The 26184-nt window shown below is 47.8% G+C and overlaps 6 protein-coding genes across 6 annotated transcripts; 2 read left to right on the forward strand and 4 right to left on the reverse strand.

The window, feature by feature from the left end:
- Nucleotides 1-70: 70 nt before the first annotated feature.
- On the reverse strand, nucleotides 71-2576 carry RAD15 (DNA-dependent ATPase of the nucleotide excision repair factor 4 complex; the record flags this gene model as incomplete). Its single annotated transcript, XM_064849338.1, has 2 exons — nucleotides 71-2504; nucleotides 2560-2576. The coding sequence occupies 2 exons, from the start codon at nucleotides 2574-2576 to the stop codon at nucleotides 71-73; spliced, it is 2451 nt and encodes an 816-aa protein (XP_064704041.1).
- Nucleotides 2577-3633: 1057 nt separating this feature from the next.
- On the reverse strand, nucleotides 3634-4739 carry LTR84_005774 (uncharacterized protein; the record flags this gene model as incomplete). The annotated part of the gene is made up of 4 exons (XM_064849339.1): nucleotides 3634-4450; nucleotides 4498-4594; nucleotides 4639-4675; nucleotides 4728-4739. The coding sequence occupies 4 exons, from the start codon at nucleotides 4737-4739 to the stop codon at nucleotides 3634-3636; spliced, it is 963 nt and encodes a 320-aa protein (XP_064704042.1).
- A 12124-nt stretch (nucleotides 4740-16863) lies between these two features.
- Nucleotides 16864-18538, reverse strand: LTR84_005775 (uncharacterized protein; the record flags this gene model as incomplete). The annotated part of the gene is made up of 2 exons (XM_064849340.1): nucleotides 16864-17920; nucleotides 17973-18538. 2 exons carry the CDS (start codon nucleotides 18536-18538, stop codon nucleotides 16864-16866), a joined length of 1623 nt encoding a protein of 540 aa, XP_064704043.1.
- Nucleotides 18539-21045: 2507 nt separating this feature from the next.
- On the reverse strand, nucleotides 21046-22090 carry LTR84_005776 (uncharacterized protein; the record flags this gene model as incomplete). The annotated part of the gene is made up of 3 exons (XM_064849341.1): nucleotides 21046-21290; nucleotides 21345-21930; nucleotides 21986-22090. 3 exons carry the CDS (start codon nucleotides 22088-22090, stop codon nucleotides 21046-21048), a joined length of 936 nt encoding a protein of 311 aa, XP_064704044.1.
- A 723-nt stretch (nucleotides 22091-22813) lies between these two features.
- LTR84_005777 (uncharacterized protein) lies at nucleotides 22814-23761 on the forward strand (the record flags this gene model as incomplete). The annotated part of the gene is made up of 1 exon (XM_064849342.1): nucleotides 22814-23761. One exon carries the CDS (start codon nucleotides 22814-22816, stop codon nucleotides 23759-23761), a length of 948 nt encoding a protein of 315 aa, XP_064704045.1.
- Nucleotides 23762-25096: 1335 nt separating this feature from the next.
- LTR84_005778 (uncharacterized protein) lies at nucleotides 25097-26184 on the forward strand (the record flags this gene model as incomplete). The annotated part of the gene is made up of 2 exons (XM_064849343.1): nucleotides 25097-25558; nucleotides 25618-26184. The coding sequence occupies 2 exons, from the start codon at nucleotides 25097-25099 to the stop codon at nucleotides 26182-26184; spliced, it is 1029 nt and encodes a 342-aa protein (XP_064704046.1).

Here is a 26184-nt window from a genome sequence, read left to right on the forward strand (position 1 = left end):
CTGGTCGACAGCTAAAAAAGTGCCTCGTTCTTATTGAGCATTCTCCGAGAAGCGTCACTTTTTCAATCTCTCAACCAATATCCATGCGTTCTGCGAGTAGCAGCTCCTCATCCGCAATGTCGTCATCAAATTCATCATTGGCAATTGCATGTCCATTAGCACCATTGGTTCCATGTGGTGAAGGTCCAGCATTGCTTTGCATATAGTCGTGCATTCTCGCATCTGATCGTCCCATGTCACCTTCTCCCCGACTGGCCTTTTGGTCACGCTGAAATCTCTCTAGTTCTCTCAAATCCCAGCTGTCTTTGCCTTTCGTGGAGCCATCTGAGGCCTTTTGATTTGTGTTCAAGGGTTGAGCAATGCCTCTCAAAAATTTCTTGGCCATACCGACTGCAGCATCTGTGCTCAGTCCAGTTTGACCATCGAGGATTTCCTCCGCAATCCAGCGAGGGAGCTGTGTTCGCTTCTTTTGGAAACGTCGATCAGCCAACACCATGATCCCGTAGTCGTCCTTGCCTCTCAACACTCGGCCCAAGCATTGGGCAGCGTGCCTCATGGCATCAAAGGAGAGGAAGTCTTGCTCTTTGATTCGATAGTTTTCTCTCAAGAACTCCAACCTGGCCTTGAGGATCCGAGACTCAGTGTATTGGAATGGTGCACCCATACAAAGTACAGTCCGTCCGAAATGATGGTCGAAATCGATGCCTTCAGATACCTTTCCACGGGCGACACAAAGAAGAATGGCACCTTTACCGTTCTCGCAAGCGGTGCGATAGGTCTCCAGAGCGAGACTGGTCTCTTGGGCATCGGGTGTTTCGACCAGGAGCAATTTGTAGGTCCAGATTTGGTCCAGGATGCCCATCCCCTGCCACATGCTGATAATCATTTCCATATAGAGATATGAGGGAAAGAACACAACGATGCCGTCTGGGGTTATTTTTGCGAACTCAAACAAAAGTGCACCATAGTTGCGAACCACACCAGGATCTGATCGAGATTGGAAGCCAGATGTTATTGTCTGCTGATCAGAGCCTCGTGTGACAATCATGGGGAGGAAAGACCGTCGGACCAAGGACATTGGATATGATTCTTGAGTGACGGTGGTGAAGTTGAGCATTTTTGGGTACATTTCGAGTGGAGAGATGGTTCCGGATGTGATGATAACGGAGGAGAATCGTTCAAAGACGGGTTTGATGGCAATTGAAGCGTCGAGACAGGCAAAATGGAGAATGGGGTTTGGCACTGTTGCCTGCTCGGTCTCAAAGGGTTCCAAGATCAATAAAAAGCCCGTCTCGTATGTAGCAACTAGTGTCGCAAAAGTAGCAACCTCTTGAAGCGGCTGATAGTCTTCAATATTTGTAAGTTCCAATGTTCGAACCAAGGAGGTCAGTCTTTCTGCACAAAAGCGCAAAGGTTTTCTTTCAATGAAAGTCAACTCTTTCAGGTGAGAGAGAAAGGAGGGAGGAGTTTCTTGGATGACGTATAAGACCTTCATACGAGTTTTGAGGTACTCGATAAAACGTTTCAAGAAGGCGACGAAATGCTCTGCACGGCGAATGTTGCCTGGAACGGCTTCTTTGAGCAGATCGTCTGGAAGCGTGGGATTGGCCATGAAGGCATCTTCAGCACGAGCTTCGTCGGCTTCTCGCAGACCCTCGACCAATTTCTGGTATTCACTTTGCAACTTTTCTTCATCTGATGCTTTCATGTCTTCGATCTTACGCTCTAGATTGTTGGCACCACGTGTGGCTTTTCGCAGGGAATCTTCGGTCAGATCAATGGAAAGGGACTCGATGCAGACATTGTCAATATTATGGGCTTCGTCAAAGACGACGATGCAGTCTTTGGACAGTTCTTTGGAGACTCGGTCGGCAATTTTGGGATCGAGCAGGTAGTGGTAGGAGTAGATTATGACATTGCAATAGGGCATCATTCTTCTGGCGGAAAAGTAAGGGCACTGCTTGTGGTCTTCGCCGTAACGGAGGAGGTCATCGAGGGTAAAAACACCAGGAGGGAGGAGGTTGTGTGGTTCAAGGAGATCGAGATTGTCATGGTAAATGCAGATGTCGACTTCCTCACCACGCTCTTTTTTCTCCTTTACAAAGCCTGCGGTCAGACTGCGGCATCGGGCATCAACCACAGCACCGCTCTTCTCGCGCTTGACCGAAGGATGAAGGCACAGGTTCTTGCGACTAGTCAGGCCGAGTCCACGGAAGTCCTCGACCACACCCAATTGATCGGATCGGTATTTCATCAGTGCTTGCAGCTCAGCCAGGGCTTTTTCGATCTCAGACATTGTTCTGGAACAGTAGATGAGTTTTCGGTGTTCGGGATAATGCTGTTGATAAGCCACAATGAGTGATAGGAGAGAAACAGTCTTTCCTGTGCCTGAGGGCATTTCCAAGACGCAATGGCCACCTGCGTCAAGGGTTCTTTTGAGGTCACACATGTAGGCATATTGCTCAGGATAGATACGAGGGTAAGGGAAAAGAACCGGGAGATCACTGGTGAGTGTTAGTCTGAGGGGATATGAGCAGTGGTAGAGGAGATGAATGTTACTCGATGAAGAACTTCATGGTGATGTGGCTCGGGGATCACGGTGAGTTGATGACTTGGGTTTTCAGTCATAAGGATGAGGGAGTGTCGGCGAGGGGAATCGGGACGGATTGCCCTTTCCTCAACGGCGACATGACATGGAAGGAAGAGGAGATCTGATGGACGAGATGTGGCGATTCTGGATGAGGATTGACTGATCAATGGTGGTACAGTGGGAATGCAGTAGCTGTGAATATTATTTCGCAGCACAATCTGATGCAGGCACGTCGCGTTCAAGTTGCCCGCACCTGCGTTGTCCCCTTCCCCATCGCGTATCTTGCCTATCCGGGTGTTTGCCTGGAACCAGACCAGACGATGATGTCATTGCGACCATTTTCTTTCGGGACATCGGGCTCAACATGTATCTGCTTGATAGCCTTGTCCCAAATTGCGTAGCAAGGCCCAGATGAAGACGGACCCGGAGAAGCGATTGATGAAATGCGACGGGGAACCAATCCATCACGGAATATTTACTAAGGAATCGAGCTTGGAGGGTGGAGAATATCCATCTTCTCATCACTGGCACGGCACAAGAAGCACTTCTGTCGGAACCCGCAATCTCCAGATGTCAGGCTATCCCGTAGCCATTTGGTCAGCGGCTGACCTCCACACCTAAAGCTGAAGCTTTTTGTTCGTCTTCCTAGCCCTACTAGCGACAGAGATGAGTGAAAGTCGACCGTGCAACAATCCAGAGCTCCAAATCGTCGGGCAGCGGTATCTGAACTCGCTAGAGGCAAGTCTGTCGGCTGTGAATACATTTCTGACACAAGCCCTATCGGTTATAGGTCCAAAGGTTGCGAGGCGGTGTAAATATTTTCGGTTCAGATAATCAATGTTGTACATTTGAGCTCTGCATCCATCGTGCGGCTCTCCACGGAGCCTTCTGCAGGGAGGCTGTGGTGCTTAGACTTACTCGATTTGCTAGTAAAAATACACACTGGTTTGCCTCATCGTCTTCTAGGCTCCTCTTATTCATCGTCGTCGTCATCGTCATTGTCCCGTGTCGTAATCTCGCCCAAAAATCTCCTGCTTTCAAGCTCATGCACCTGATCTATCGAAATATGGCTGCCCTAGGCATGTGCTTACACTTTCGATATCCACATCACGTTTGACATGGATTGCATTCAAAGGAACTATGCCAAGTTCATCCCTAGTGTTTGTCGTGGCCCCTGGAAGTTTGGGTAATGGTTTTAGGGCTGATCTCGGGCTATTTTCAGTAATAATGACGGTAAATCCATCGCTCTTCGATTTTCTTGACAAATCAGACAATAGTGTCGAGCTGCGACTTCTAGCCTTCGAACTTGCATGGTATGTAGAGCTGCCCTTGCTGGGACCGACGGTATGGATGAATGATGAAAACAACGGGCGCAAAGTTGGTAAATTGGCAGACAAAACTGCTGTCGCCATCTCCACATTTCCAAGCACTGCAGGACCACGTATGGTGTATGCCAGGTTTGTAGGATCAAGTGTTGATATAGTTGTCACACGGTAGATGCTGACGACACAAACAACACCGCCCAACATGAAAAGACCGACCAGCGCAATGCGCTGCGAGAGCGGTAATCGAAGCTTTGATACGGGATATATTGGAATGGCGACCATGAAAAGATCAATCACAATATTAGGAACTGCATTGCCGACGAAGAGCTCTTTTGAGTCCAGACACTTTCCTGGGATACTCGGGTTCCAGGCACGATGAACTGGCGTACACTGGAATATTGCGAGTCCAGTGAAAAGAATGATCCAGATAAGATTGGCAGCCGCAACAATTTTGACCACGATGCGTACATTCCGGGTGTCGAAGATACGATGGTACATGACCAGGATGGATAATTTGACCAAGCCGATACCAAAACTGGCATGAATTAGCCTTCCGCGTTGAAACTGGAAATCTGGACACACCAGTAGGCAATCATAGATCCAAAAAGTGCCTTTCCTATCATCTCGAAATTTGAAGGCTGCAGGTTCTCTGCTTGTAAACCCAGGCCATTCTTAATCACTGAAATTGTCAGGATTGGTAGAGACACTTGATTGCTAACTTACTGACGATCATGAACGAATCCTTCACGAACATGACGACCTAGGCCACTGAGTCAGAGAAACGTACGAGAAAAGATAATTATGAGACACACCAATGCCGCCATAATGCACCAGTCTTCAACTCCAAAGTTTTTTGCTCTTATGCGCACATAGACGCGCGCTGCAGAACTCAAACAGGCCAGCAATAGGAAGGAGATAAAGAGGCCATACAGATCTGACCTCACACTTCGAGCATGACTGGAGTTTAGTCCAAGCTCTGCAGTATCTCTAAGGTTCAACATCGTATTGGATATATCTGCCGTACGAAAGCTAAAAGTTCAAAGGTCGAGGCTGAAGATACTGCACACCATCGAGACTTTCATATTCTCCGTCTTCACTAGTAGCTAGTTACTAAGCTAAGTGAAGCGACTCATGTTCTGACATTTCGAGTTTGAGTTTGGTAGCCCAGACATTAAGCGAGACCATTGGCTGTTCAATGAAGACTAGCTTGACACCGCTTGCCCCCTCGCTTGTCGAGGTATTTGTTTCGCTAATTGCCAGGCGAAACGACAATTCGGCCCGACAATTCTTCATCAAGGAAAGTGGAAGCTCGCGAGGATGAGCCTTGCCGGGGTTGATTGCGGAGTTCCCTATCGAATAGAATTGTGATTGGTCTCCATCAATCCACCTCTTTATCGGGGATGTTGGGAGAGTTCATGGAGGACTGCTAGCGATCAAATGGGATCCACCGTACTTGTTTTAGATATGATAACTACGAAAGCACGTGAGTAATACAGACGCAGCGAAATATCATCTTGGGGTACGAAGTCATGAAGCTTCCTATGGCAAGAAATATCAACTTCTGACCGGGTACTCCATGGCTCTTTTCATAACTTGGTGAGAGGGAACCAGAAGATGTGAATGCATTTGTTTGACCCACTTCCCGGATCATTCTCTTATCTGGCTTTATACGAGTTATTGTGATTAGAATGAACTGAATGTGAATGTACTACCACTTTTACGCTAAGTTTCGTTCACATTTTTGAGTCATTCGTCCGACAGAGGAAGCACCACTATCTCAAGGGGTCTACTGCTCTCGATGAACGGTTGCAGGAAATTACTAAGGCTCTTGACTCGGAACAAAACATGATTTTCATGGCTGAAAGGCGCAGGCATTGTCTTTAAATGAACGGTACTTTTACGCAAATATCATGATGTTAACGTCTGTTGGGCATGAGCTTGTTCGGAGAGTTCCACGTGGTGGGCTTGTTTGATCTAGTATCGTGAAATATAAACATACTTTATGCTACTGCATCGCGACTTCAATTATTCCAACAGTGCAGTCGCTCTTCTTTGGTGCAGAGCACACCCCAACTTCACCAATCGACCGAGGAGGACTACGGGGAAAACAGCAGACCCCAGTATGATATTTTGCTGGCACAGAGCAACTGAGAGCTGGCACATCGATGTGCTTAACTAAAGATCCCGTGGGTCATCCTTGCTTCTAGTGCGCACATTTAGAAGCCTGAATTGCGCATGGACATGACTCTTCTTGAGATTGTCCTCGCCTCATCTGTGGTCCTTGTGCAAGTCATCAAGGCAAAGAAATGATGGTTGAGACACCTCGGAAACAGCAACAACAGCGCCAGTACCCGCTCACCAAGTGAGTGCTGTTGAGAACTGTGCTGTGCAAACATCGCTCATATTAGGAATTGATTTCCCACACCCTCAGGCTGGAGAAATGTGTTCGCAGTCATTTGAGAGCAAAAGAAATGCCATCACAAAGTATCACGTTATGGGACATGTCCACATCTTTCTCAACCTGGCTTTGGTGCACAAGGTTCGATCTCAGCAGCTCGATCAAGAATATCTAGGATACTGGGGCCCGCAGAGTTCGGCCAGGTTGTTTTTATCCATGTCGTGCTGATAAGCGAACCAATAAGACGTTGTATGCCACGGCTGGTCTGGGTCGACCAGGCCAACGGCGAAGTTATGTAGGAGTTGGGCGATGAACTTGTGGGTTCCGACCTGATAACGTAAAATCTCAGCACTGCATGTCTCCAAAGGACGTGACTTACTAGTGCATTATTACATTCCACGCACATTTCGGGATCATTACCACCCAATGTCATGCTGAGACTGTCCATAAACCTAGTCTTATTCTTGTCCTCGAACCTTCTTTCTGGTCTGAAATCGTCCGTGTCTGAGCCGAAGACTTCTTGATCACAATTCTGGGATATCGAGCGGATACCAACAGAAGAAAAAAAGGTACCGCGGCTTTTCCACACAAGCATCACACGCACGTTGGAAGGCGAGGAACAGGCCACAGAGGCTATCGTCCAATCATACAGGATCACCAAACACATTCCTGATGACGAAGCGGTCGTCCAGATTCTGCGGCTTGCGTCCGAGGTAGGCTTCAACATGCTGCTAGTGGTTGGCCCAGGGAATCCTACCTTTGCCAGTTCAACAAGCTCAACCTGTGAGAAGGCCTAGGCAGAGGCAAGCAACGCACATTGTCCGCACGTTTCACTGTGCCAGCGCTCCTCACCGAATCCGCGCCCCCGAGACACATACAGGACCACCTCTCGACGTGGCGTTCTTGTTCCAAAAGTATAATTAGTTTCTCGGGAGGGAGTAGAACGCCACCACGCAAGAGTTTGCGAAGCGTTTGCTCAAGTTGTGAATGAAAAAGTCCCCTTCCCGGTTTATTCGTCCGAAAATGGCGGCGACCAGGATTACGGTCGTGTTTCGACCCCCACTTCTTATCACAGGAAAGGAAGCTGCCTTCTGGGAGGAAAAAAATACTAAATTGAAGCTCGCGGAAGCAATAGGTGTACATAAAGTGTCCTTGGCGTGTGACACGTTTCCTGCAGGACAGAAGAAAGATCAGAGGTACATAAGGTATATCCTAGGGATATCTAGAGCTCTCTTTTGCTGTTGACCGTGCGTTTTCAATACTCAGTTACTCATGGACCCGGTCTTTGGCCCCAATACAGATAACTCAGCGGCTACGAAGCCCCCTCGGCTCCCCTGCCGAGATAATTCGGGAATCTCGGTCCATCAGTCCCGGCGAACCGTCAATAACCTCGCTCAATCCAATTGCGGCTTGATTAGCTAGCCAGATCAGTATCCATTTAGACCATTCAAGAGAAGCTCTCTACATGTTAGTTGACGTATGATATTCACGTTGATCAGTGTCAAGTTATTGTGTACGTGTCGTATACCAAACATGTCAGGAGTAGTCGCCCTTGACGAGTTCGACCCCGAAGGTTCCCAGTATATGCGCGAACTCTTCCCCGACCTCATTGAGCCTGGTCACCCTTCTCATGAATCATGGCCTGAATACGCGGTTGGGCTGTTTGTTGCAAAGAGCCTAGTAACGGACGATGTTATACGCCGGTCGAAGAAGTTGAAGTTCATCGTCAGGCATGGCACAGGATATGATAATATTGATACCGCAGCTTGTAAAGAGAAGGGAGTCGTGGTATGCAATGTTCCAGGTGTTAGCGTACGTCCTCTCTCTAACTTGTCTGGAGAAAGAGCTCACAATTTATAGGCCATGAGTGTTGCAGAGGTGGCTCTTGCGCTTACAAGTGCTTGTTCAAAGAACCTTGTAGAGGTATCCAGACAGATAAGATCAGGAGAGAAGTTGAATAAGAAATTCAAAAGTTTGTATTCAGCAGCACTACTTACGGGTAAAACATTCGGCATTGTTGGTGGTGGGAGGATTGGTCAACTGACAGCAAAGAAGTTGTATGTTATCCCTGAGATGTTGTGTATTTACTGAACATTGTGCAGTATCGGAGCTTTTGACGGCAAGATCATTATGTGTGTCCCAGTCTTCTTACTACAATTCCCGAACTAACCTTTCCAAGGTATGACCCATACATCTCAGCCAGTAGTCCAAGCCCCTGGGATTCAATTTCACACGTTCGAGCGGATTCTATCGCAGACATGGTCCCCCTTGTGGACGTTCTGTCTCTCCATGTACCACTACTCTCAACGACAAAAAACATGATTACTATTTCTGTTCTTCAAGCCATGAAGCCAACTGCGATCCTCATCAACGTGGCGAGAGGTGGAGTCGTTAATGAGGAGGATCTATGGACAGCCCTCCGGGAGGGTACCATTGCGTCTGCCGGAGTAGACGCCTGGGTCTGTGAGCCACCTACAAGGGACGTTTATGGAAATGTTTTGGATCTGGAAAATCTTGTAATAAGCCCGCATATTGGCGGGTCGCCTGCCGGAGTGCAGACCGCGACTTGTATTAGTATGGTTGAACACATGAGAGAGATGATCGATGGAAGGCCTCCTAGGGATAGAGTGGCATAGGAGTATTCAGGTCGTTCAACCGCCAGTAGATTCTTTATCAATCTTCAACTGCGCTGCCAGAGTCCACTCCTTCTTAGATGTCAGGTTAATCTTCCAATTATATACAATTTAGCCCAACTGCCCAGGAAGACTATTTGCATACAACTTCAGCGCATTTTCTCGACTCCAGCTTTCGTTTTTGGACGCCTGCCACTAATCGCCTCCGAATGAAAGTTTGTGTTTCCAAGATGACCTGGTCAAGTCCGACAGCCTAAATACAGATCCGGCGTTATGGACATACGATATGGCTGACAGCGTCAAATCGCCATCTTAGCATGGACCACATCTGAATAGAAGGTACGCAAGCAGCTTCTGATTCGGACAGACCGAGATGTGGTTGCCTGAGGAGAGCAGTGCTATACAATCAGTAGAGCTTTGAATTTCCACATTAGACACATAGTGGTACATCACCAGCGCATTGACATAGCTCGAGAGAGCCGCACGCTTGGTCAATCGTCCACAGACCGTTTGTAGAACAAAACAGCTGTATATCAAGACGTCAGCTTGAAGACAGGGTAACGAAGAACATACAAGGCAACTTACCGTGGAGATCGAGTCACTATTACAGGCCGCATCGCTTTCACCGAACATATTAAATGCACATGCTTCTCCCGGGCTGGCGATGATGCAGCTGATAGTCGCATTGGCAGCCCCAGATGCGGACGGTGCGGCGGATGCGACCGCTGAGGCAGCAGCAGGTATCGCTGAGGCGAGAGGTGTGATGGCGAGTGTGAGGAGAACACTGAGTACTGCTAGAGTTGCATACATTTTGCCTGTTTGCGTATAAAATACTTGCTGGATTGAAGCCTAATTAATTGGCCGTGGCTTTGTGTTGCGAGTTTGTGTAGATGACGAAGTAGCAAAGGCAACAGATTTGTAGATATTGAGTTATTGGAATCTTCAAGCAATAATGCAGTGGTATAAGGTCCGCTTTATAAGTGTATGGTGGATTTCTACCTAGCATAACCTTTCATATAATTAGAATCCCAGATTGGGCCATCAAGGTGGTTGCGCCACGGCCAAACTGGTCTGCCCAAGGGTAGCCTGGCCGGCGTCAAAGTTCTGCCTCAATTTCGGTATCAGTCGCTGTGTTTGGGACTGGTGTCGACCCGGCGGCTAATTTGGTAGTTTCTATCCTGGGGACAGCGCAATTAACATTGCCAGGCTATCGGCCGGCGTCTATTCTATGGGTTGACCTGAAACGAAAACTGGATCTGCATTGCCAGGCTATCGGCCGGCGTCTATTCTATGGGTTGATCTGAAACGAAAACTGGATCTGCCATCATGTAAGAACTTGCCTCCCTTGGCTCGATACAATCGGGTAGGTAATGATCTCTAGACATAAAGTCAAAAGTACCCAGGTACCCAGGTGGGTCAACCGACGCCACAAGATTTATGCCTCGCTCCACCTTGATTTCGAGGTCTTTTACCACTGCACGAGTCAGTCCCTTGGCCATCGCGGAGTGGACGTGTCTTTCTGGAGGTGCTGCCTGGTCTGGCCGGCCCACTATCACTTTTGTCCTGCATGGAACCTTCACCCAGCTGGCATAACATGAGATTTCGGAAGAAGAGATGCAGGATCACCTCACAATCACGATACTCATAAGTCATCGCGGTGTACCATCAGACTCATAGATCCAGGTCACCACCCAGCTCCAGCATATCCTGTCATTGTCCCTGAGAAATGCAACTACTGCACAACGGCAAGCCTCGATATTGATGCCATGCATCCACATTCGAGACCTCTTTGCCATCCAGATGGCTCATTCAGCAAGCTCCCCAAAAAGTCCAACAATCGAGGGTGACCGTCATGTGCTCCTCATTTCCATCCTCGGTTTCCGAACTTTCATCCATGCCGCCTGGCATGACGCAGCAGCATTTTGATGCCGAGATCGCTCAACGAAAGCACCATCATTGATGAACAGTTTATCCACCCTCCTACAATTGTCTCATTCGGATGATTTCCTCCTGGTCATCATCCGACATCGCTGCTCCGTCCCCTTCCATGCTTTTGCCAACCTCATATCCCTCTCAATTCACCAGTGCCAGACTCAAAGGCGACACACCATTGTTGTTCGTCTCAATTCCATCACATGCTGCACCGTCGCATGTTCAGATGTGCCTATGCGTTCGGCACCTACAGCTGGTGATGATTTGATGTGTCGCGCAAAGAGGAGAACTGTACACAACCGGGCTGTGTGGGCCGTATTCTCATGAGCAAAGTTCAGGTGGTGTTCACGTGCAGTGACTAAAGGACAATGAACGAGATGTAGAGGTACAGGTGCAACTTGAAGGCGAGGATTCCATCATGATTGCGAGTGGTTTCAGGGCATAAGTCTCCGTCGTGCAAACACGATTTCCCGGACCTAATGAGCACACTTTGGACTTGGAGGCACAGGCATACACAACCTTGTCCATTTATGCGAAGATTTAGAAGTGACTAGGATAGTATAGAGACTCAAGTAACTTGCAGGCAATGAGTGGTAAAAGCGCGATGATGAATTTGAGATATGATTGTGTTCGTGTCTGGGACGAGACACGGGTTGACTTTAGGGCCTGGAAACCCGCTAGCGATGTGCCTAGGTACACTGGGCTAATTATGTGCGCTTTAAAAGTAGGATGGCTGGGCACCCAGGGGGTGGCGGGGCCACCCCATACTCTAACCAACGATCTTGCCATTTATTCCGGCTCCGCGCCCACGACAGGAGTATTATTCAGTCCGAAAGTCAGTTACGGGACACAATCTGCTCGTCTTTACTCAGAACTGGAAAATCGTCCGATCATCGTTGTCTCTCGGGCTTTTGTGGGTGTGCCGAGCTCCTCGGTGATCCCGATTTTACAACAAGCGGGCGACACTTGTGGGACCGTGAGCCGTTCATTAGTGTAGCCATCCTTTTTGACATCTCATTGGAGAGAGGATTGATCTATATGGACTATGGCCCTGTGCTTGTTCAACTCCTCAAGAACCGGTTCAATCTCGTTGGTCCCCAACCAAGCCGTCCATTACCACATTCAAAACGCCCATTTCTATGGGTCCATGCCTCCGTCACAGCCATTGCCGGTCCTTGCCGGGGATCCTCTATCAGCATCCAGAGCACCACCAGCCCTTGCTGGTCACAGTGTAAGGAGGACCATCCAAGCAGAAGAACAAGAAGCAAAAGCCCCCTGCTGCATCAACGTGGGACAAGGAAGCGGCCAAAAGTGAGTCTGTCCGTGGTTGCATCATTGCGTGGTTCTGTGTCGTTCCTCAATGCTGACTGATTTGTAGAACTTCCAGATCTATGATGTCTTGGAGGATTCCTATCCGACTCGCATTGACCTGAACAATGCCGTCAGGGCTCTTGTCCATCATATGGACGGGGGTGAACAAAAGCTACTCCGTTTGCCCGTGGTGAGGGAGATTGGCAGCAGGTCCGCAGTCAAGAATAAGACCATCTACATGGTGTGTGGAAACCTCGAACCTCGCAAGGTCGTCGGTACCTTATTTCATGTTCCTGGAATTTTCAAGGTCATCCTGATCTTGTTGTAGTCCCCACCCCTGAACAACGTGCCTCTTCCGACACAATCATCAACGACGACTAGGATTTCACCATCCTGCCGGTCCTTACCGGCAACAAGCTCCGGAGCTTACCTCCTCCAGCAGCCTTGGACCCTTTGACGGACCTTGCCATCGTCCATTCCCAGACCTCACGCCCTCCATCTGTTCAATACGGCTCCCGACAAGCCATCATTGACGACCACATGAACTTGGTCCTTATCCCGGACCGAGCACTTCCCCTGAGGGACCTTCCGACGATACTCGCGAAGTCAACCTCCCGGCCCTTGCCGATGGTCATCAAGATGTCGCCCTTCCGGCCCTTGCCTGTCTCTCCGGGGGCCCTTATCGGTCTCATCACCCTGCCGACCCTTGTCGGGGGCACAGTTAAAATCCAGAGACTTTGAAAGTCCTGTGATGATACAACAGTATGGTCCGCCAGGAATCCAGAAGTTCGATGCCATTGTCACCAACAGTCCTTCAATGGAGGCCGACAACAGCATGAGTTAACAATGCATAGTTAGCAATGAAATTGATTCCCCGATTCAAAACCTTGTCGTCCCCAACCACTTTGACCTCTGTTTTCACATGTAGATATGCTATGTCTACAACCACAAAAGATTCATCCCTGTGGCAGCTGGTCAAAAATTGACAACAAACCTTCATCATGCTGTTCGAATCAATCATCCACCAGTCCGATTTAATAACCAGTTGCTGTTCTCTTATGACTCAAGCTTATAGTCCACTGTCGTTCTCTTGCGACTCAGTGTCAGTCGCATCGGTCACCGCATCCTCTGCTGCACAGGTAAAGAACAGCCCATCAACAGACACCAACCAACAGTAATATCATGCCTAGGTTGTCCACTTCTACTGTGCAGCTTTCATCGACTCGCCAGGCTCCAGATTTTTCGGTCAATAATGGCTCCTGCCATCGCATAGACTCGACCTGGCCCTGTCTCGTCGCCGAAATTTCCTCCTGGTTGATCTGTCTTTCTTGACAACACTGTACAGCAACAGAACTTCGACGTGTCGCGCAACAAACGTCACTGGAGAACATTATTCAATGATAACACATTCCGAGAACGATTTTCCGACTTCAATAACCTCCTGGGAGGCAAGGAGTCAAGGATTTCGTCCGTTTCTTCCTGCCATGTAGATTTGCAATGAAAGCCGATCCATCCAAGCCACATGCCGAGGAGAGAACCAGCCTCAATGGCTGTGTGCTCCTGCGAATCGGGATCCAGGCAGTAAAATCACCTGGACTCATTTTGCCAGGTCCAAACTCATCTTAGATGAGCAAATCGGTACAATACAGTCGAGGCGGATAGTGGGCCAACACGGTGCCACATCAAAGTTACTTTTCTATGCAGCAGAGGGCAATCAACATCATCTAGCAACGCTTTTCTCTCGGATGCTCACAATGGAACTGTTACTCGAGTTTTGCTTGGTGAAGACTCATTTCGGCTCTTGTTACTATGACGGCTGATCCGACGCCGTCCTTTGGGTTTCTTTGCGCCTCTTGCCATCGTTTGTTGGCAGCTTCAAAAGTCACATAAGTGTTCATTTTGGAACTTTTATCCCAGCTTGTTGATAGATTCGCTCAAATCCGCACTCAAATAGCCTGGTGACTTTAGCGCCACGATCATTCGCTTGTTAAGTTGTTTTCTCAAAGATAGACACTCCACGCCGTGTCTCACAAGAGTTATAATGCTGTGCATATATTGCGCACTGTGTCCTCATCAACAGATCAAGCATTCTCGTTTTGCCCAGGTTTGGAAAATGTCACACCCGCAGCACGGTTTCGCGGGGGAGTTTTGTCGAAAGAAACTGATTCTCATGAGCTCACGACTGAGATTAATGAAATGTTTGGCTCCCTAATACAGATGATTTGCCTCTCAGGTGATGAAGCTTCCGCTTCAAAATAGTGAAGCCTGGTACTGGAAACGCTGTTAAACAATCTCTCTACATCTACGCAATGCTCCTTGGCCTTTGATTTAGCACCTCGCGCCATTCGATAACTCTTGTACTACGTGGATAGTGCAGGAGCTTATCGTCTTGTTATGATCGTTAAATCCTCCTTAATCTAGTCCTGGCTGTCCTTCAATTTCGTTTGGGAGACTCACTTCAACTGTGTTCGACTCAGAGTCATCATATGCTTGCTAAAAGATCTCCCTCTGCGTCTTGTGGCGATTTGATTTGATGCCAGGGACAATCGGTACACAAAATGGACGGTCTTACTTGACTCGAGCCATAGGATGCTCTCCAAAGAAAAGTCTGATGCCATATTCAGTTCACCTATCCTCTCCCATATCCACATTCGAGCCAAATCCATGCTACATGTCACCAACTGATCCTCCAGATTCAATCTACCAGTTTGCCTTTCCAACCAAGACGAATTTCTACCTGTCATGATTTCGTATCACTGCTTCGGCCCATTGGGCACTTGCGTTAACGTCATATTCCTGATAGTCTACTAGTATTAGCCCCTACTGATGTTCGCGATGTTCGCCCGACCGATAAGTTGTACTAAGATCCGATGTTGAGGGTGTGTTTTAGGATATCACACCGTGAGCCGGTCATATATCCAAGACTATCCCGACGAAGGCATTCTGAAATGCTGCTGGATAAGATCCTGACTTCAATTGATATGGTGCAACATTTCTTTGATCCTCGATCTGTGGCAGATCGCCTTACTACGTGCCTTACGTCGAATAGTCTAAAACCGCCGACTACACTATGCGCCGTCTTGGGTTTCAACCATGGCACTCCCAACATGTGGAGTCGAAAAGACACCCGTCCAGTATCCCATAGTCTACCTTATCTCACAAACGTTGGGGGCTCTTCATCGTGACCGTCCGGCTTTGCACCCCATATCCTCGGTCAAAGCCGTCATGAGATCCAGTTCATTGACCATGCCTCCACGTGCCGCATTGATCAAGATGGCACCTTCTTTACACGAGCTGCGATTGTAGCAGGGCAATCATGTTGTGACTTTCGGGTGTTGGAGGACGTCACAGCGAGATGGTCTTCGAGGTAAATAAGGTACTTTGCCGCTAGACAAAGCTGCTGCACCGTGGCAACCAGGTTACGGCGATAAGGATTCGTTAGTGAGACACCACATACCCTGCTTGCATGCCAGATAGCGGAATCCCACAAGGATTTGGGTAGTGGCACATCCTTGTCGTTCGTCCTTCGAAGCTCGAGCATAAGGATGCCGGCCATGTGGTAAGACTGATTGCTGTAGACGGCCGTTTGATGCACAACAGGACTCCGAGAAACAATTGGCAGATGGCCTAGATCACCCTTCTGCAATATCCTCGCTGCCATAACATGCTCATTACTTGATAATACCCGTTTCCATCTCTTTCAGTCATGGGATAGCCATTATCACTAGAGGCCTCCGTACATGTGGTAGATTCACTTTTCTCGAGGCAAAGATAGGCAATCAAGCCGCTATTGGCATGGTAAATCGACTCCTGTCTCGGGGCCCATGATATCAACGGCATAGAATACTCATAGGCTTCCGATTCCAGGAGCTGAGGGGGATGAGATCCTATGATTCGGATCAGAGTAAGCTCGGGACAGGATCTTCTCATGGATTTTCACTTGTGTCATGTCATCCCAAGCTTATGAGCGTGACCTGAGGGGATGGATTTCGCAAGAAGCTTAATTTTTGTGCAAGAGTGTCGATGGCCCAACTGTCCTGCAAGGATATCTATACGCAAGGTCAAGATCTCTTTTCACAAGGATTTCGAAGACTGTTTGTTGTAGGAACATCTTCGTACAGCAAATCGTAAACTTAGCGTGAACGCTGCATGATATCCGGTTGAGAAGAGCGAATCCAGGATGCTGCTCTGGGACTGAGAAATTTGTCAACAAACATCATGATGGTTGGACCTCAAAGTCGCTGGTAATGATCAAGATTCCTAAGCAAGATCCATACGCTGATTCAAAACATTACAAATAACAAGGTTCCGACTAATGTACGCGGAGAGTGATGAGTACACCGCCAACACCAGGGATAGCCAACCTAAGCTGTCACTGGTGTGCGACCACGAACTTCACGGATCAGCTGTCAAAGAGGAAGATGCTCTGGGACAACAAGCAAACTAGAAGACATTGAGAAGAATACAGAGTAACCATGTATTGTTGTATAGGTGGTCACATTCTTGTAGTGATCAACAAATGCTTTTTATGCTTCTCGCTTAGTAGATCGACAAAATATTCGAAACTGACTCCACGTTTGCGCTCAGGGGCGATTTTCAAACCACAAATAACTTCAGAGAAAGGAGTGTGTAAGAATCCCTCTTCCAGCTGTAACCGCCCAGAAAAGCTGTGTTTTAATGCTGACAACTAAATGATGGAAACCCTTGCTTTTCCTCTTCACCCGTGAGGTCTCGATACGCCTTCAGCCCACCAAAGTAAAACTTCACCACTGGTTTTCTGCCTTCCAAGTTAGTGCCAAAGATCCAGCTTGCGCTCTTTGTGAACAGAGAGCCCTCAGTCAGCTTGAAGCACAAATCTTGGTAGGCTTTGTTGGCTTCAGGCTTTGCTACCATTATAGGTGATTTGCGCACTGTCCCGTTGATCCCGTTTGTGCCTTGATTCTCGGCGTGCTGAATGCACGCAGTAATGAAGTTGACCTCACTCTCGATAGAGCAAGGAAAGTTAGCGAAAGGACCTTGTGGACCAGAAATGAGGAACATATTTGGAAATCCTGGAACTGCAACTGCCGCAAACGCTGACGCACCGTCCTTCCATTCCTCCTTCAACGTCCGATGATTCCGACCTTTGATAGCAACTCTCAAATAGCTGCCTTCGATAGCATCGAAACCAGTTGCGAATATTAGCACGTCCAGTTTGTGAACCTTGCCATCTGCAGTCTCAATGCCTTCTGGAACGATAGATGTAATAGGAGTGTCCTGGAGGCCCACTATATCAACATTTTCTTGGTTAAAGATCTGGTAGTATCCTGTGTCGCAGAGTGGTCGCCGTGCGTAGAGATCTTTAGGCTTTAGGACCGCTGCTTTCTTAGGATCCTTTACAATCTCGTCAATTTTCGAACGAATAAATTTGCAGGCTTCAATATTTGCCGTTTCATTAGTAGTGATATCGCCGAATCCGGAGAACATGAATCGGAAGCCGTTGCCTTGGTCCCAGAGAGCTTGAAAAGTGCGCTCTCTTTCCTCTGCTGAGACAGACATGGTTGGAGTCGAGACTTCTGGCACCCCAAAGCCGGTACTGGAATTCCATACTCCTTGATAAATCTGATCATAGTTTTCGTTCACCCATTGTCGATAACCCTTTTGCACCGGGCCCTGGCCACTCGGTACTGAATATTGGGGATGTCGCTGGAAGGAGACAAGGCGTTTGACCTTAGGAGCTAACGCTGTCAAGCTGGTAGAGAATTAGCAATGTAGAAGGGAGTTGATTAGATCCAAAGACATACACTTGTACTCCTGTCGAGCCGTTACCGATGACTCCAACAGTTTTATTATTGAGGTCCAGATCTTCTGGCCAGGACGCCGTGTGAACTAAAGTCCCTTGAAACGAATCAATGCCCTTGATGTTGGGATAGTTGGGCGTAGATAATAAGCCAAGGGCATTAATCAGATATCGTGCGACGAACTTGTCGCCCGTGGCACAAGTGATTGTCCAAAGACGAGACTCTTCATCCCAGTCAGCCGAAGTCATCTCGGTATGGAATTGCATATTCTTTCGCAAGTTATGTTTATCGACGACATGGTTGAGGTATTCAAGAATTTGAGGTTGGTAGACGTAAGTGTGCGTCCAGGGATATGAGCACAGATCTTCTTTATCCCAGGAGTATCGGTATAAATATGTCTCAGTATCACTCATGGCACCAGGATAACGGTTCCAGTACCAGGTACCCCCGACTCCGCCAGCTTTGTCGATACATCGCACGTTGAAGCCCAGCTCCCTCAATCGATATGTTTGATAAATTCCTGCGAATCCTGCACCGACCACTAGAGCATCGACGTTGATATTGACCATTTTTAACTTGAAGAGTGTTTGTGTGCAGCACTGATGTCTGAGGTCGTCATCAAGTTCTTTTTCACTTAGTCAGGTTGTATTGTTGTCTGCAAAGAGGGAGAGACTTAGCATCTGAAAGGGACACCACCTTGGTTAAAAATGTTACAGAATGGACAATTTGACATGGATATTACTATTGCCCCTCACCACGTTCGTAAACAAAGACACGCTTTCCACAACAACGGCAAAGTGTACTCTGTAGTCAGGGTTTTTCCTCTTTCGACACTTTAGCGACCTGCTCAACAGAGATTGCGATGTGGGCCTGCTTCAGTGTAACGCCTCGGCAGAAAACCTTGTCTTGATTGCTCCGAGGTTGGTCAGCACCTGAACCCCAAGACCTAGTCTACCTGTTCCCCAAGCGGATTATACCCTATCAGACTCTAGTCCTCAAGCTCGCATCGCTGCCCAAATAAGTAATGTTCTGTCGTAAGGGTGGCCCGAAACACACTGGTTCGAAAAAAGGAGTCTCGCATGAATGTCAATTCAACTTCAGAGCTTATCGGGTCTCTGGTAGAATTTCAATGTTCAAGGTAGCGATGTTCAAACCTAATATGCTAACGGGTGCTCAAGCGACCGGACATTGGCGGGCAGATTTTCCTTCATCGATTTGGAACTCACGATTTACTAACAACAGCCCATATCGATCATGAGCACTTCAAGCAGTCCATAGGTCTAGATGTATACTGACATCACCCCGGAAGCGATCACCATGAACATGATATCCATTAACCATTCTTGGTATTTCTAGTTCGCGGAGGATACGGACACCCCGTACACGACATAGTTCATCGGACATGACATAGTCGATCTTCTCGTAGCGGGGAAGTCTACTACATGCTGCATATCAAATGTTGGACATTGAGGATATGCGGAACGCAGGAATCGCAGACCTTGAGGAGCAAACTCGATGAATCAGGCTAACGCATTGTGAGGGGTAAAACCCATACCACATAGAGACGCTTTCAGGGGTCTAGTAAAGAAAGAACGCTCCTAGTTCTGTTAATATAATGAGATTTCAATGGCTTTCGCGATGCATACCTACGGTAAATCCTGGCGTACTTTGCAGATGGTCTGTTTGTCGACCAAGGTCAAACTTGTCGGTTTCCCGCTTTTGTTAGCTAACATTTTTGCCGACGTCAATTTCAGATCCAACAGGTATATCTGCAGCCCACTGCAAACCGCCTACCTCTGAATCCGGGTTAGCATTCGATGATACATGGGTTCGTAAACTGCCCGGGTTCAAATGAATGTGTACCAGAGGCCAAGAAAGGCATCCATGAAAGATAACTTGCTTAATAGTCCATGACGGATCTCGGTTCTGATGCAACGCGAAACAACTCATGATATTCTGAAAGGAGAAAATTAGGGAACTGCTTTCATCTACCGAGTGGAGCTCGAGAAGGATTATAACTATTCCGTACATCAGCATATCGCGAATGGAACTCAAATCCATTGTTCATGACCATCTACAAGATAGGGAACGTTTTAGTCTCATTATTTGTTGGCCATTCATCTCGGAATCCTTCAGGTATCGCTAGTCCCCTGATGGAAAGTAGTCCACAAACCATCCATTGTATTAAATACTCCATTCGAAATTGTCATGCGCACGCAATGCCTAGCGATATCAGTATCACGATTTCAGGGTAATTCAAGGGTTAGTCTGGAATTTCTTGGACGTTGATAGTGTCTTTGGAAGGAATGATTGGTTTGCACGCTTGCATTGTTTAGTACCTGAAGTCTTTCACAAGGGCAGGATGCGTCACAATGCATGTGTCATCCGGTGTAAACAAGACTGATATCACAGCGTCAGTTCTTAGAGCTTGGTGCCTTGCCCAGATCTCAATGGATGGCTTGTTGATCGACCTATGAGTACCAATTTGTACTTTATTTGCATAGCTCCTCAAAGCAACATCTCCTTTGAAGATGTAGTCCAACACCTGAAGCTGCGAAGGCAAAATTGGAGGCCCTGGCCAGCTTCTCCCAAGCCGATAAGGTGTAAATCCTCAAGGACAAGGTAGATAGATATATGAGGCGATCGATTACGGGAGCAGGGCAAGGAAAGACCGCCTGAAGGACGTGCTGGATTAGATTCTGTCATACTACGTAGATCGACAAAAGTTTTACTATTGACAAAAGATGTGATGTGAATAACGAGAGGAAATTAGGCAGTATCTGAGGTTGCTAGAATGCTCGCCTCATTCGGCTCAACTACACAATATCGCAGCACTCGATGGGAACATAAAACAAAGGAAGGATGAAAAATCAAGTGTATTCTCTACTCTATGCTCGCACTCCTGGTAACGGTACAGATTCCAAGACAGATCTTGAAAAGGACAGAAAGACGCCACTCCGCACAAGACGTCCTTCATAACCATCTGGCCCAAGAGTATGCAGTACGTCCACGACTTGCGTGCCATATCACGCGCTTCATCACCGAAAGATATCATGACCATCGTGTCCTCCCACGCCTACTTGCCCCAGATGTCTTGTATCCAAGTCTCAACTGTGATTGGCTTGATATCTGGGAAGTCCTCGTTCCGTAGACCTTCAACGTTTGCGTCCATAATTCCTTTGACGACCATAAGACCAAACTCAGCCGTTATCTCTCGAAGCCCATCTCCGAAATCATAAGAGTCTTCTGGCTGCTTAAAAACGAAAATGTCTTTCTTCTCTAGGTTCTCAACGGGCTCGTATGATACTTCCCACTTCCGACCTGTAAGAATATATATTAGCATTGTCAACAGCCTGGCATGCGGAAGAGTTTTACCCTGGATTCTTTCTGCTATTTCGACCATTTCGCTGAATGACATTGTGCTACCAGCGAAAGCACTTATCTCTGGCCACGGTTTTTCTTCATCTATCAATGCAGCAACATACTTCGCAATATCCAATGAATGTAATAATGTAAGTGGCGCCTTTCCGTCTCCTGGGAGTCTTGCTTGCCGACTTTCAAAATCGAGGACCCATGTCATCTGTGGCATGTGAGTCTTGGCGCGCTTCGGATTCCAGGTATCCAACAACCAGCCAAAGATGAAACGCGTGAATTCGACGTGCGAATTGCGCAAAAGATTGCAAGCATCGATCCGCATCTGGGCTGCAGCATGAAAGTCGAGAAGTCCAGGACGCAGATAGTTAAACGCGAATTCGCTAGGCATGAAGCGTTTGGTCGTGTTGGAATTGATCGCTGCTTGTATAAGTTTTATTTGTGCCTCCCCTACTTCTTCGGTGAAAAGCGATAAAGCTGATATGATAACTGCGATGTCGTGCTTCTTGAGAAGAGCCGCGGTGGATGCGATGTCATCATAGTCAGTTGCGAATACCGGAACAGACTCTAGACGTGGGAGTGGCTTAGACTAATTTCTAGTCAGCGACTCGCAGTGTCCACTAAGGTCAGGCTGATGGTTATACCTGTCGACTCAAAATGACAACCTTGTGCTTGCCTTGTCGGACCAACTCCTCAACAACCGTTCTGCCTACCCCACCTGTTCCTCCTGCGACTGCTACGGTGACCATGATTGAGATACTTGAGTTCTATTCGAGGTTATGATAGGCGTCTTGGTATGGTGGGATGCAATCTTGGATCTGGAGAAGATATTGGAGAACGACCAAATGAAAAGACCAAGATTGTATTTCATAGCATCTACGACGATGTATTTATATTGTCCGGACGCTAAGTAAACCCTCGGTACGTAGTACCAGGTTGCTTGACGCTAATACGGTTTTCCGCGAGTTCCAGGGCTAACGAAAGGATCGCAGGGGAAGTTAGCTACAAAGTTTTGCTGCCAATAATTTCCCCCAGTGACGTAGACAATGCTAACATAAGCCTCGCTTCTGGTCGGGAAAAAGGGCAGAGCCAAAGCAATCTGGACCTCCAGAAAGCAACACTTCGAGTTGGACTGACCATTGCACGACTCGCATCTTGTCCGGAAGAAGCAAGAAGAGATGCGGGGAATTAAAGGTGTAAGACATTACGGATAAGATAATACTGAATTTTGGCGCTAATTCATATGTCATGCGAGTACTATTCTCTCGGAACATTCAAACCTGGACCGTGACCGTCGGCAATTTTGCCATTAGTTGAAACTTTTGCATTGCTCGCTCCGAGGCAAAACTATGTCGATCATCATTATCAAAGTGGGCACCATACCCTTCATATGAGGCTGTTCCAGAGCGTTGTGAGATCCTCGTCGTTGTTGTATCTTGAACCATTTGAATTCAATTCACATTTCTCAAGTCATGTCTCCAGATCTTTTTCCTGGCTACACCTCTCAGCATGTCACCACGTCAGGTGGCATACGGATCTTCGTGCGTACTAGTCCCGTCACGTCTCCAGAGCAAAGTCAACGGCCTCTTCTCCTTCTGCACGGTTGGCCACAAACCCACTCCTTATATCACAAGCTGGCCCCTTTGTTACAAACGCGCTTCCGGCTGGTTCTGATGGATCTGCGTGGGTATGGCGCCTCGTCCGCGGATCTTGAAAGTCACAATGGCTCTGGCTATAGTAAACGTATTATGGCCCAGGACTGCATCTCGGTCATGGAACAGCTCGGCTTCTCTGGACCTAATCTCAAATTTGACCTGGTTGGGCACGACCGTGGGGGACGTGTAGCGTACCGTCTGGCTCTGGATGCACCCGACAAGATCAATAAGCTTGTGATTCTTGATATCACTCCAACCAGCGCCATGTGGAAGTCGTTCGGAACGTCTAACGCCGGGGTCAGAGCGTATCATTGGACGTTTTTGGCACAGAAAGAACCTTTCCCAGAAGCACTAATCGGTAGTGCAGATGGTGGGCAGACCTTCCTCGATGCCACGCTGTCGACATGGACTGCCAGTAATTCCCTGTCAGCGTTTCATCCCCTGGCGATCCAGGACTACAGGGAGGCATATTGCCGCCCAGAAACTATTCATGCCACTTGCGAAGATTATCGTGCAGGAGCATTCATAGATAATTTACACGACGAAGAGGATCTCGCCCGTGGTCACAAAATTACTGTACCTGTTCTTGTCCTTTGGGGTAATACTGCACTCTACAATGAGGCCGAAACCGAGCGAAATGATGGTCCTATACAGGTGTGGAGAAATTATGCCGTAAACGTTCGGGGAAAACCGTTGAATAGTGGACATTTTTTGCCCGAGGAGAATCCTGAGGACACGGCCAAAGAGATGCTGGACTTCCTGTGATGCTCGATTTGTTGTGATAAACCGTTCAAGTTACAGGTTGTGTCACTGGAATTATGAAACAGGACTACGCATTTATCCTTCTTCCGATGTCCTAAGAAATCATAAAGGATATCGACATTAGGACTAGGTTATGGCAGGTACAAAGTACTCAATTCTGGCGAACTCTTCACTAGCATGCCTTATTTGAACATGCTACCCACTAGTTGGTGCTTACTTTGCTATTTGAGCTTACTAGAAAGCCATCTTCACCTATCTCCAAGATATTATCGTTCAGAGGCTTCATACTGCACACATGAGCGAAGTGATCACTTCGACATCGGTAGTACGGATCGGACAGTTTTGAATCCTCTATGCTGCTCCACTAAGGATCGAGTTTTTTAATGCCAGACTCCAAGTGGCTCGAATCACCATTAAAACTTGTCATTTTCTGAATACTAGGCCAGGTGCCCTTATAAGGAGGCACTGACGTAGGCTCCGGGTGATGACTGTATGTGATTCTCTGGCCTATCCACCCGTGCTGTAGATTGGTTTGATAAGCTGTAGCATTGACATAATTTGAAGTCGTGCACACATTTAGGTTTGGGTCGTTCACGTGACTTAGATATATCCCCGCCGGAGCCAGTCTACGATGGCTGACTCGGAACTGAGCACGAGAACCAATAGGGCAGGCAACCTAGGAACCCCCCTCGCGGGTGGTCTAGAATAATACAAAGTTCTTAGCAAGAAACTCTATGTGGAAGAATGACACACTTACCTCGATAACAGCAGACAGGTTCGCTTTGATGCTATATTAGGAAAGCCGGATAGAGAGGGAGTCTGGGCAAGGCACTTGAAATCAACCCTGTGTAGCTAACCTTTCTGAGAGGGGCAATTCGGAATTTTCGGTTCAACGAGCTTCGGGTCGATGAGTAAGCTGTACACCCAATTGACTGCCAGGGCGACGGGCAGTAGCTGGCGATGTGGGGTAACGAAGTTGGAGTGTTCAAGCAATGTTCACAGCCAAGGAACGCGATTTCGACATATATGACAGCGATAACTCCTGCAACTAGAATTCAGGTCTCCTGAGAACAAACAGCTTGCTGTCAGCCAAGCATCGCAATAAACAGTCGATCTCCTACACACCTCCTTTGCCAAAAGGCTGCTATACACTGCATCATGAAATCCTTTCAGGTAAACACGAGTCGACGTGCCTAGGTGTCTCACTAAGTCATTGGGTAGATAAACATCCCTGACGTGGAATTGAACCAATTGAGCGAGAAGTTGAAATCCGCGAGAATTCCTCAGAATCTGAATCATGCAAAATGGGGAGAGCAGAACGGCGTGACCAACGCCTTCATGCAGAAGATAGTAGCGTTCTGGAGAGATGAGTATGACTGGCGTGCAGAAGAGGCACGATTGAACGCCTTGGGCCCACAGTTCCAAACAGATATCGATATCGACGGATTAGGAACAATAAACCTACACTTCCTGCATGCGAAGAGCAAACAATCCAACGCGATTCCTCTCTTGTTCATTCATGGCTGGCCAGGGTCGTTTAATGAAGTCAGCGGGGTTCTCCCTCTTTTCCTCGAAGCTGGGTTCGATGTCGTTGCGCCATCGTTGCCTGGCTATGGGTTCTCTTCCTACCCTGATATAGCCGGTTTTTCATTCGAACATTGCGCGGCCGTATTCTCAAAGCTCATGGGCATTCTGGGCTATGAAAGCTATGTCATCCAAGGAGGCGATTGGGGCTCAGATGTTGGACGAACGATGTCGCTCACATATCCCAAAAACATTGTTGCATATCATGCGAACACCGTGAGTACTCATTTACTTCCTGCAACGCGTCTCTATTGATTTTTAATCCAATACAATAGCTTCCAATGAGTAAACCAGATTTCGGTGGAAAGGAGCCAGCTTATTCAAAGTTTGAGCAAGCATTGCTTGATCGTATGACATGGTTCGAGGAAAGCGAGTGGGCTTATTATTCAGTCCAGGCCACAAAACCCCGCACTTTCGGATACGCGCTACACGATTCGCCTGTTGGGATGTTGGCTTGGATGGCCGACAAGCTCTTCCTATGGGCCGAAGACTACGATTGGACATACACAGAAATTATTACATGGACATTATTACATTATTTCCCAGGACCAACGACAGGAATGCAATGGTATGCCGACCATCCCAATTTCGAAATGCTAGATAAGGACGCTTGGTTGCGTAAGACATATCTGGAGGTGCCGACTGGCTTCAGCGCATTCCCAAAGGAAATTGGAATGGGGCCGAGATCATGGGCCGAGACCATATTCAACGTGCAGTTCTGGAGGGAGCATCCTATCGGTGGGCACTTTGCAGCTTATGAAAGACCGAACGAGCTGGGACAGGACGCAATCGAATTCTTCCAGTCTATCTGGGAGAAAAAAGCTTCGAAGTTGCAGCGTTAA

The sequence above is a fragment of the Exophiala bonariae genome, assembly GCF_035927105.1.
Source record: "Exophiala bonariae strain CCFEE 5792 chromosome Unknown scaffold_21, whole genome shotgun sequence".
NCBI classification, from domain to species: Eukaryota; Fungi; Ascomycota; class Eurotiomycetes; order Chaetothyriales; family Herpotrichiellaceae; genus Exophiala; species Exophiala bonariae.